A 12,554-nucleotide genomic window follows, 5' to 3' on the forward strand; every position below is an offset into this window, starting at 1 on the left:
AGACCCTGTCTCTACAAAAAATAAACAAAATTAGCTAGGTGTAGTGGTGTGCATCTGTAGTCCCAGTCACTCAGGAGACTGAGGTGGGAAGACTGCTTTAGACTTCCTTGGTTAAGGCTGTAGTGAGCCGATATCGTGCCACTGCACTGCAGCCTGGGTGACAGAGTGAGACCCTGTCTCAAAACAAACAAACAAAAACAAGGAAAAAGCTATTGATACATCCAACAACCTGAATGAAGCTTCAGAAAATCATGCCATGTGAAAAGAGCCCATTTCAATAGGTTACATACTGTCTGATTCTATTTATATAATATTTTTGAAATGACAGAAATAGAGAACAGATTAGTGATTGCCAGGAATTAAGAAGAGAAAAGAGGTAGTGGAAAGTCAGTGTAGCTATAAAGGAGCAACAGGAGGGATCGCTGTGTTGATGAAAATGTTAATGTTCTGGTTGTGATACTGTACTGTAGTTTTGCAAAATGTTATCATTGGGGGAACTTGCATAAAAGATACTCTGGATCTGTCTGTATTATTTATTATAATTGTGTGCAAATCTACAGTTATCTCAAAAGAGCACACATAAGATGATCCTTTTATTAAATCAGCAGCATATTAATATATAATATATAATATCTGCATATTAATTTTAAAAATTTGGTGGCTGGGTGCGGTGGCTTATGCCTGTAATCCCAGCAGTTTGGGAGACAGAGACGGGTGGATCACCTGAGGTCAAGAGTTCAAAACCAACCTGGCCAACATGGCGAAACACTGTCTCTACTAAAAATACAAAAATTAGCCGGGTGTGGTGGTACATGCCTGTATTCCCAGCTACTAGGGAGGCTGAAGCAGGAGAATTGTTTGAACCTGGGAGGCAGAGGTTGCAGTGAGCCGAAATTGCGCCACTGCAATCCATTCTGGGCGACAGAGCGAGACTCCATCTCAAAAAAACAAAAAACGGAAAACAAAAAAAAAGAAAAAGAAAAAAGAAAAAAGAAAAAAATAATTGGAAATAGCCAAAATACAAAGAATTAAAATTAAAATTAAAAATTAAAAAATGTTTGGAAATAAAATGAGTATTAGTGGTTAGATTGGTGAGATGATATATAACTTTCAAATTTCTTCTTCATACATTCCTGTATTATAAAAGTTTTTTTCAATGAGCATGCTCTACTATGATAGCAAGAAAAAATAAAGCTATTTTTATCATGAAAAAGAGAATACATGCTACTGTATACAACTTTATTCACTGAAAAAATTACTATATTAATTCTCCCAAACATCATTTTAAAAGCTGTTTAATATTCCAATGCACTGATCTATCAATTTTATTATTTCCTTATCACAAGGAATTAAGGATTGTTTCTACTTTCTGTTTAAAAAAAATGCAACAGATATTCTTCTATCTTAATGTTTACATGCACCTCTGATTATGTCCTACAGCCAGACCTCCAGTCATATAAACCTATTGGATTATAGAGTCACTGGAATATACTGAACAACTGCTTTCCTGAAAAACTATGAATTTATGTTCCCATCATTAGTATAAGTGTATGAGATCACTTTACTCTGTCCCTGAGAAGTTGCCAAAATTGTATTCACATTCCAAACTCCATTGATCAAATAAGTAAGGAAAACAGACATGCTAATATCATACAGTGACATCACAACATAATAAAATTGACTTCATACCAGTCTTTGACATTATGCAATCTAACATGTGTGGGTCTTGCTTGCTCATCTTCATCTCCCTCCACCTCCAGAAAGTTGAAACTTCTTCATCTGACATTGCAAAGCTACTTCTCTCAGCCTCATTCACTTGCCTCCTTGCAGTCTCTCAAACCCATCTGGCATAATGTGCCCACCCAAATACTCTGTGGATAGCCACAGGACTCACTCCCTCACCAACTTCAGGTCTTGGCTCAAAAATCTCTAAATCAGAGGCTTTCCAATCCCACTCCGTGTAAATCAGCCACCCCTTCTCCAGCCCCCCTATCTGTATTTACTTGCTCTTTCTCTGGCAATGACATGCTATAACTTTTTTATTACTTCTCTACCTTATTCTGAAATTTTAAAAAATCAAATCCTATCCTTCAAGACACTGTCATCCCAACTTATACGGACTGTACATTTGTCTCTTTATCATGACGAGAATCAAGATCAGCTCCAGAAAAATTTATTTCCAGGCCCTCCCTCCTACAATCTTTTTTTTAGAGTTACTTTTTTGATAAATAATAATTGTACATATTTGTATGGTACATGATATTTTAATACATGCAAATATTGTATAATAATCAAATCAGGGTAGTTGGGATATCCATCACCTCAAACATATATCATTTGTATTGAGAACATTTCAAATCTTCTTTTCTCGCTATTTTGCAATATACAATAAATTATTGATAACTATAGCCACGATACTGTGCTATTGAACAGTAGAGAATTTACTCCATCTAACTATACTTTTGTACCCATTAACCAACTCTTCATCCCTCCTACCCTTGCCAGCCTCTAGCAACCATCATTCTACTCTCTATCTCAATGAGATCAACTTTTCTCGCTGCCACATATGAGTGAAAACATGCAGTATTTGTCTTTCTGTGCCTAGCTTATTTCACTTAACATATGTCCTCCAGGCTTATCCATGATGCTACAAATGACAGGCTTTATTCCTTTTCATGGCTGAATAATATTTCACTGTGTATATGTGCCAAATTTTCTTTATCCATTTATCTATTGATACATACTTGATTCCACATCTTGCCTACTGTGAACAGTGCTGCAATAAATATGGGAGTGCAGATATCTCTTTGATACACTGATTTCCATGGGATTGCTGAATCCTATGGTAGTTCTATTTTGACATTTTTGAAGAACCTCCATACTGTTTCCCATAGTGGCTGTACTAATTTACATTCCCACCAACAGTGTATGAGAGTTTCCCTTTTTCCACATTCTTGCCAGCATCTATTATTTTTTGTGTTTTTGATAACAGCCATTCTAGCTGGGATGAGGAGAAATCTCAATGTGATTTTGATTTGCATTTCCCTCCTGCAATCTTTATTGATGTCCTTTCTCTACATTGGCCTCCACCTCTGCAAATATAATGCTGTTCACTGGGGAGCCTTATTCATGCTGCCCTCTGTTCAATACCCAAGATTGCTGTTCCTTGCATCCTCCTACCCACTACCTTTATAGCTTCCAGTCTCTATGTCCTCAACATCTGCCAAACCAACAAAGAAAGTAATATGAATGTAATAAGCTAATTCACTGTAAGGTCTTTTGGTTCAAATAGTAACTGAGAAAAAATCAAATTCTTAGGGTTTCTAACTGGAAAAAGAAAGATATAAAATGTACAGTTTGTGTTGCTGAGACATTTCCATTCCATTTTATTTCTTCAAGTTTGGTCATCACTTTGATTTTGTCATAGTCTTTTCGCCTGAAACGTCTTATTCTAGTTTAACATTATCTAAGAAGTACCTCCCTTCTGATTTTCATTCCATTCAGCATTGACCTCCTCCCGCAGCAAAGGATGCCTCCTACTGACATTCCTCCCATCTAAGCAAGCATTTTTCTACTTCAGTGAGTCTCCATTTCATATTGAATTCTAACAGATTATGTTTTTTTCTCCTTTAAAATGTATTTGAAAGCCCCCTTTTCCTTTCCACATGTTACTTCCACAGATTATACCCTATAGGTATGAGGAATCAGACCTATCAATCAATCCTAGGAATAATGTTTGCTTTGAAATCTCATTAAGCAATTCAATTATTTTTAGAAGAAACTACTTTGAGATTTTTTTAAAGCCTTATAAAAAAGACCACCTCTATAGTACCCATTGTCCTTTGTCATTAAGATACATAATTACAAGGTGATCAGCTTACTTTGTCATGTACCTAGATCCTTATATGGTTGCAATGGACTTCAAACATATTTTTAACTTTAAATTTCATTTTTTCTTGAAATCAAAAATGGATTAGAGTAAAGCAGTGACATTTTATCTTAAAGAACTACATATAACATCCTGTGCTATTCTGATGGTAGAACAAATGATTTTTAAAAACAAATGGTATAATTCTTTGCATTCTACACCACAACTTCCTGAGATACACTCAACTGCACACTACCAGATGATATGTGAAATACCCCCAAAGAATTAGAATCTTCCTCCAGCCCCATAAAAGATGACTTACCAGACTTCCTTGCTTTCAAAGCAATAACAGCAGCTAGCTCTCTCTGCACCTAATAAAATATTAGGGGGGAAAATCAAATTAGAAGAAGAAAAATGTAGCCATCAAAAGCAGTACTTTGTTCTTAGATATCCAACCCAAATTCAGAGCTGTTGCAATTAGACCTAAGTTTGCTGCCAGCAATTTTTTGATTTTTGCTTGTTTTTAGTACATGGAAAAACCTCTGCATAGAAACTTTTAGAAGAATCATATTGAATTACTTTTTTAAAAGTCACACAGTTGCCAGAATGTATACATTGTAAAACACTGGTATTTACCCTGTGATGATGGGAAGTACCTTAAAAAAAACTATATAATATTCAGATATAATGCAATTATGAATTATTAAAATATACATGATACCATAATAAAGATTAAATATTACTTATCCCTCAAAGATGCTAGTTTATACAGAAATTCTAGTAAAGTTGATATAGGTAATCCTGGTTTAATTGGACCTCTGCTCAAATATAATGAATGTTCACTGCAAGTCTGACAGGTTTACAGCCACCATTTTGGATAATATGCCACATAAAAGCAAGCATCATCAATGCATAGGGCAGGTGAAATGGGAATATACTAGATGACCTTTAAAATCCTAAATGTCTTTAACCCTACTTACTTGTCCAAAGTTTTTAGCACTTAATCTCACTCTCATCCTTCCCACTTTGAACACTTAAATCCTTCCTTGAAAACATTTTCAAAGCAGAACACGAAACAGTGACAAAAATAAGCACAGTCACTTTCAAAGATAACATGAAGGTATCAATAAAAATTCCATAATGAGGAAGCTCTCTCCCCTTCAGGACACAATCTCTTAAACTCAGAAGTTTGTGTGTTCAGGTGTTTGGAACTGGTGATGGTGGGGTTTTTTTTTTCGGGGGGGGGGGGGGTATCAGGCAGCAGAATATATTGCAGTAATGACACTTCAAAGGGAGTTCAAGGTTAAATTGCAGATTTGCTATTCAAATTAACGTAATCTACATTCATTTACTGGAAGGCAAGTGTAGCAATACGCTAGACCCTGAGACTCCACCTAGGACTGGCTTTCTCAACAGCCAGGGCATCATCACCCCTGCAGAAGGCAGCTTGTCCCATCTGTCTTTATTGCTGCACTTTCCCTGATGGGCTAAGTGAAAGTCATTCAAAAATGCATAGTCTTGATTTAGCTGATTCTTTGACACCGTAAGATTCTCTCAGGGAAATTACACAGCAGTGAGAAGACAATCAGTCCCTCTCCAACCTTAGGAGTTTGAGCTCTGAAAATGCTCACAGTTGGAAAGTTTACAGTTAAAGAACTTAGTGGGAAGAGTACTGAGGCAGACAGAAGTGATGAATGACCACAAGAAAACCTTCGTTTAAGTACTGGTATGCATACTCAAATACATTTAAAAAGCATCAAAGTAAAAATATCAATTACTGCATATTTTACATATTTTAAATTGTTTGTAAGGTTTATTGTAGTATTACCAGTTCTTTTTAGGATTTTCTTCATTCACAGTGTCACAAATATTTGGAGTTGGGACAAAGAGGCAGATTATAAACATTCACAAGGGTCTTGTCAATGGTTTCTAGATGCTATGAGCTCCCAGGGAAAACCCCACTGTGGCACACACACAGGGAGAAGGCAGAGACGGAAAATCATGCATGAGGTGGATCACTTAATTTGCTCACAAAGGATCAAAACCAGTCATCTCCAGCTTCCTCTTTTAATTTTCCACACCTGAACTCCCTCTATGGGATTCTCAGTTTTTCCTTTTCCAATTAGAAAATGATGCCCAAAAGAGAAACAGCTCAGAAAAGGAAAGGATTATATTCCCACCATTGTATAACACTACAGCTTTTCAAAGAGTTGACAGAGAAAGAAAGGAAAGAATGAGATAAGCGAGCAAAAAATGGAGCATTTCCAGGGCACTTGGGAGGGTGAGAGACAGGCAGTGAGAAAGGCATGAAGAACTTCACAGTTCAACTTAGAACCTAGGCTGCTTTTTTACATAAAATAAATGAGATTACTGTACTGTACTACACTACATCAACTGAACCTCTGCCATGGGAGGATACGAGTATTTTATGCAAAGTAGGATGTACGATAGCTTCCGTGCTTCTGCACTGGGAGGGAAAAAGGTTTTGACAAAAAAAAAAAAAAGAAACCCAAAGATAGGTTAGTCTTCCTATAAGACGCAAAGGGGAAAGTGCTGATCAAGCAGAGCACACACTGGGTAAGATCCCTTTTATGCTGCTACAGCATCTTCACAGTTCTTTTTTGTTTTTTTAAATGACCTAGCAATCAATTAATCATTTAAAGTTGTGTAACTAATGCCTACATTTTGGCTGGAAACTCCACTGAGGCAGGGACCTGTTTGCCTTTTCTTCACATTATCCTGGGCAACTGACACTCACTCATTAGCCCACAAGAGGTGGTTGAAGAGACAACCCTATTTATACAAAGACAGAAGGAGAAAACACAGAAAGGACCGAGGGGAGAGAAAAAACTTCCCGAGGGAGGACAATGAAAATTCAGAGAAGGCATTCCCCTGTCATAAGCTACTCCCAGCAGAAATCTTCAGAACACGTTAGAAGGATTCAAAGCTGGCCTTTGCAAATAATTGTTAGGTTTATATGAAACTGAATTGAAAACTAAAACTCTGAGCAATTACATAAACAGGGACTACACTTTTCTTTGTGTGCTAATAAGGGACCTGTTAGCACTGGAAAAGAAATGTCATACTCCAGTGCCAGTTGAGCCTTCAAATAACTGAGGCTCTGGCTGACATTCTGACCACAACCTCCTGAGACACCCTGAGCAGGAACTACCTAGCTAAGGTGCTTCCCAACTCCTAACATGTGGGGGATCAGTCAGATTGGTGGGAAAAACTATAGGGAAAGGACACAAACCTTCTGAAAGGTCGAAAGGTTCTGCAGAGCCCCGGGGGAGAATAGGTGAAGGCAGCTGTTCTATAAAACTGAGGCAGAGGGCAAGGAGTAGGTACAAAAGAATGTGGGGGAATTTATCTTAAACAAGCTTGCTTACTTGTGTTGACCAGGAACTGACCTTTGATCATCTATGTACACCTGACGTTCCCTGAAAGGGGAACAATGAATGTTAATTACCTACAGGTAGTGTTGGCTCCAGGTTTTTGGCACTGTGCCTGCACTGAATAAAAGCAAGCAGCTCCAGCTTCTCAGAGCTGCTCTCTGGCCACTAGAGCCAGGCAGTCACCTAGGTGCTCTCACACTGCTTACCTGTGTCTGAGTACTCATTTCATCCATCTGCCACGTCTGTGAGACAGACCCGGTACTAACATAATAAATACACGTTGTTTCAAATCTGTAGATTCTGGAGTCATTTGTTATGCTGAAGAGTCTTTTATAGGACAATGATGATTTTTCTACTGTAATCTAACTGTGTTGTTGGCTAACTTGAGTTCCTCTCACCATGCCTGAAATAGAGCCACTGTTGGGTTAGGCTTGAGAAATGTACCAAATGTAGTAGAACCACGTTCTGATACTGGCCATGGTTTTTATCCAATGAGGATACAAAACCACTGCCTAGGTCATTAGAAAAAAATGCATTGTTCTTAATCTGACAGAAACAGTAAATTATTAGCTTGGTTTTTCCTATCATAACCCTTCTCTACTATAATCCTTAACTCCTTTTCAGAACTCCCTGGGACTAGATGTATTTCAGAATTCAAAATTTTACACATTTCAGAAAGGTATCTTCAGTGAGGTCTGGGGCAGCAACTTGTAGTCAGATACATTAATATTTCTTCCATGAAATGCATTACTATTCAAATCAAATGGGATAAAAGAAGACTAGAAAAAGCCTAGAGTTTTGCCACCAAATATGTTCAGTTTTGGTTGGATTTTGCCACCAAGTTAGTTATGAAGAACTTTTGTTTTTCAGAGTTTTTCTAATGTAGGACTGTGAATAAGGGACTATAAACCTCTACTAGTTTTACATTAAAGTTTCCCTCCCTCATCTTTTTCTCATGTTTCTTCTTTTCCAATTGCTATTTGGTCACTACTTTTTGTCTACTTACTGGGAAATGCTTTCTTTAAATAGCTTGAGTTTTCATCTAGTTCAGCAGTTCTCAAACTTGACCGCACATTAGAATCATTTGGAGAGGTTTAAAAAAAATACTGATATTTAGGCCCCAACTAAATCAGAATCTCGGGAGAGAACCAGGCATCAGTGTGCGTCGTTGTTTCCAAGATTCCTAGGTGATTCTATTGCATCCAGGGTGAGAAATCACTGCTCTATTCAACAAGTATCTTACTTTCTCCAAGGCCCCATATTTCGACCTTCATTTCAACTGAAAATTTTTAGTCTGTACTTTGTCCTCCTCTAATTTAATTCATTTGTAAAGGAACGTGGCCTTCACTGTATTTAGATATAAAATTATGCTATAATCCAATCAAATAAGATTCACTTACTATAGTAGCAGTTCGACAGACAAGATTTATTCAAGTACAAAGAAAATTGCAAGGAGGCTTTTTAAGAACCTTCAAGTTTAATTTAAAATACAGTTTACTCAATATAAAACAACTATGCAATTCAAAACACTTGCAGCTGACAGTTATATTTGGCCTTGTAAATGTCTAAATAGAGGACGATTAAAGGACTGATAAAACATATCCCAAATTTTTCCCTCTCCCCTAGTTACCCAACAGAAACTAGAGTCAGAAACATGTTGAAATGTTTTGGCTTTCTATCTTGGATAACCAACATGGCTGTTCACAAAATAGCCTTGACATTCAGTGAGAATCAGAGTCAGTCTTATGTCCAGCATTCTGTCTTCTTTTTCCTCTGGCAGTTTAATAGTGCCTTTGGTCTTAAAATCCAAAGGCTCCCAGACCTGTTTTGCATCAAAGCTAAGATTCAAGCAAACTCTGAGCGACAGAGAGTTTCTCCATGGGAGAGGTTAACTGAGAAGACATGAGCAGGCTTCCTGGAAGAGAAGGTCCTTGAAAGCAAGGTATGAAGCTCAATTAGAAAGTCAAGGAAAGTCGGGCTGGGCGCGGTGGCTCATGCCTGTAATCCCAGCACTTTGGGAGGTCGAGGTGGGCAGATCATGAGGTCAGGAGTTCGAGACCAGCCTGACCAACATGAGGAAACTCCATCTCTACTAAAAATACAAAAAAATTAGCCGAGTATGGTGCGCGCACCCATAATCTCAGCTACTCGGGAGGCCTAGGCAGGAGAATCACTTGAACCCGGGAGGCAGAGGTTGCAGTGAGCCGAGACCACGCCATTGCACTTCAGCCTGGGCAACAGAGCAAAACTCCGTCTCAAAAAAAAAAAAGAAGGAAAAAAAAGAAGGAAAAAAAAGAAAAAAAAAAATCAAGGAAACTCATTTTGAGAGGACAGAGCAATATTAGCAAAGGTCTTAGTTACCAAAGCGTTGTCCTTACAAATTAATTTTTAATAGAATTGCCAATTCACAAATTCCCTAAAGGCTTTTAGTAAATCTATTAATCTTAGAAACATTTAAATTTTGATGCCATGATAGAAATGTTTTTAAAATACAGAGCCCATTTTTCTCAATTTCCTAAACTAAATGTAAGAAGAAACATAATCTAATATTCTTCCATGTTTTATTCCCAAAAAATATACAACTTTTAAGCCATTATATAATGTTAAGCTAGTATGGACTTTAAGAATTCTAGAAAAAATAAATAAACATGCTTCTTAAGAACTGTACTTTTATTTTTTATTTTCTTATTTTTTTGAGACAAGGTTTCGGTCTGTTGCCCAGGCTGGAGCGCAGTGGTACGATCTCAGCTCACTGCAACCTCTGCCTTCTGGGGTCAAGCAATCCTCTCACCTCAGCCTCCTGAGTAGCTGGGACTACAGGCGCCTGCCACCATGCCCAGCTAATTTGTTTGTATGTTTTTGTACAGATGGGGTTTCACCATGTTGTCCAGGCTGATCTTGAACCCCTGACCTCAAGTGATCTGCCCACCTCAGCCTCCCAAAGTGCTGGGATTGCAGGCGTGAGCCACCATGCCCAGCCAAGAAACTACTGTTCTCCACCAAATAGTTTATTTAACAGATAGTTATTTCCCCAGTAGCTGCTGTCATCACATCAAAGAGGTGTTTGTTAAGCATGCTGTGATGATAAAATGTATCTATCCTTACTCATCTGTTTCAAGGCACTTAGGAGTATTTTTTTTTTTTTTTTTTTTTTTTTGAGACGGAGTCTGGCTCTGTCGCCCAGGCTTGAGTGCAGTGGCGCAATCTCGGCTCACTGCAAGCTCCGCCTCTCGGGTTCACGCCATTCTCCCGCCTCAGCCTCCTGAGTAGCTGGGACTACAGGCGCCCGCCACTATGCCCGGCTAATTTTTTGTATTTTTAGTAGAGACGGGGTTTCACCATGTTAGCCAGGATGGTCTCGATCTCCTGACCTTGTGATCTGCCTGCCTCGGCCTCCCAAAGTGCTGGGATTACAGGCGTGAGCCACCGCGCCTGGCCAGGGGTATTTTTAAATCACTTAAATAGACTTGTTTAATGCAAACAAATATGCATGTTAACTTTATTGTAACTGAGATAATAGCTGGCCATTTAAAGACTAATATATGTAGAAGTGATCTGAAACTAACAAAATGAACTGGAATAAAGTCTTCCACGATTTTAAACGTCTATTAAGTCTGCTACACATACACCTAATATGATAGAGGTTCACATTAAAAAGATCTGATAGTTGAGTACAAGCATACTTTGAGTTAATGGGAGTTGGATTACTTAGAATGGATAACAGTGTTTTTAGGAATATTACTAGAGGTATGACATTCAGGTCACACACAAAAAATGGACTCCAGAAAGATCAACATCTGGATTGCATTTGGTTTTGTTAAAGTCCATGAGGAGTAGATAGTATCCACGGGAGAATGACCAGGAGATAGTCACCTCCCTGTAGTTCAACTTGACGAACACAGCCATCCTCATTTACCTTGTCGTCTCTGCACAACTCGACTATTACTCACTCCCTTTTTCTTAACCATTGGGATTCCATGGCATCCCATGCTCCAGGTTTTCTCCTTCCTCTCTGGCTACTGCTTCTCTTCTCCAAAGGCTCCCCTTCTTCTGCCTTTTATAAAGACTTTGATGTCCCTTAGTGATTTATCCTCAACCCTCTTGACCTTCTTCTCTTTCCATTCACTCACATGACTTCAATTATATTTGCATTTCCAGCCCATATTTCCTGGGCCCTAGATCCCCATAGCCATCTACCTTCTGGACCTGAAAGTCCCACTTAGTGGCTCAAACTCAACATTTCCAAAGGTGAATTCACTTTTTCTTTTTTTGAGACTGGGTCTCTCACTCTGTCACCCAGGCTGGAGTGCAGTGGTCCAATCATGGCTCACTGCAGCCTCCATGACCAGGGCTCAAGCAATTCTCCTGCCTCAGCCTCCCGAGTACCTGAGAGGACAGGCACACACCACCAGGCCTGGCTAATTTTTAAATTATTTTTAGAGATGACATCTTGTTATGTTGCCCAGACTGGTCTTAAACTCCTGGGCTCAAGCAATCCTTCTGCCTCAGCCTCCCAAAGTACTGGGATTACAGCAGTGAGCCACTGAACCTAGAATGAAGTCACTTTTTTACCAATTCCACTGCACTCCACAAATCTGCTCCATGAATGGCACCATCAGACACCACAGTCCAAGCCAGGAAGCAAGGTATCCCTGATTTAGCTCAGCCCATCACTGTCTCCTACTCAGGCCTCTGTCTCTAATTTTTCTCTCTCCATCCCACATCATTCTCTACTCTGCAGTCAGACTAAATCATCCTAAAATATAAATTTTATAATATTATATCTTTTCCCAAAAAATTCTTCAAAGATTTCTCCATGACACTATGACAGAGTCCAATGTCTGATACTGCATATATAGTGTTCTTCTGGTCGGGTCTTCAGTATCATCTCTATCTCCATTCCTCCTTCCAAAATCCATGCTCGAAGCTTATTAAAATATGGCCTTTGCTATTCCCTGGATGGACTATGCTCTCTCTTTGCCCCAGGTCTTTTCACATATTCTGTCTGGAATGCCTCCCCACCTCCCCACCTTGTATGGCTGTCACTTACTTACCCTTCAGATCCCAACTTAGGTACCATCTTCTCCTGAGCGCCACTATAGATGTTTACAAGAACTCAGAAGAACAAGCTAACGACACTAACATCTTTTCAAAAGAGCAGGTGTATCTGTGTCTTCAGTTTTCAAAGCTGCTCTTACAACCTCTGATTGGTAATTTCTCTGAAGCCCTAACTGCTGATCTACCTGAATTTCCTGATAAATAAAAATTTGTATATAAAATGTATTTTAAGG

The 12,554-nt window shown here is 38.7% G+C and overlaps 1 protein-coding gene across 1 annotated transcript in view; it reads right to left on the minus strand.

Moving 5' to 3' along the window:
• Positions 1-12,554, minus strand: part of RAPGEF5 (Rap guanine nucleotide exchange factor 5) — a 237,584-nt gene that overhangs the window by 144,361 nt on the left and 80,669 nt on the right. Inside the window, exon 7 of the mRNA XM_031013080.2 lies at positions 4,191-4,239. Coding sequence (XP_030868940.1) covers positions 4,191-4,239 — 49 coding nt within the window. The remainder of the gene's footprint in view (positions 1-4,190; positions 4,240-12,554) is intronic.

The sequence above is a fragment of the Gorilla gorilla genome, chromosome 6, assembly GCF_029281585.2.
Source record: "Gorilla gorilla gorilla isolate KB3781 chromosome 6, NHGRI_mGorGor1-v2.1_pri, whole genome shotgun sequence".
NCBI lineage: Eukaryota > Metazoa > Chordata > Mammalia > Primates > Hominidae > Gorilla > Gorilla gorilla.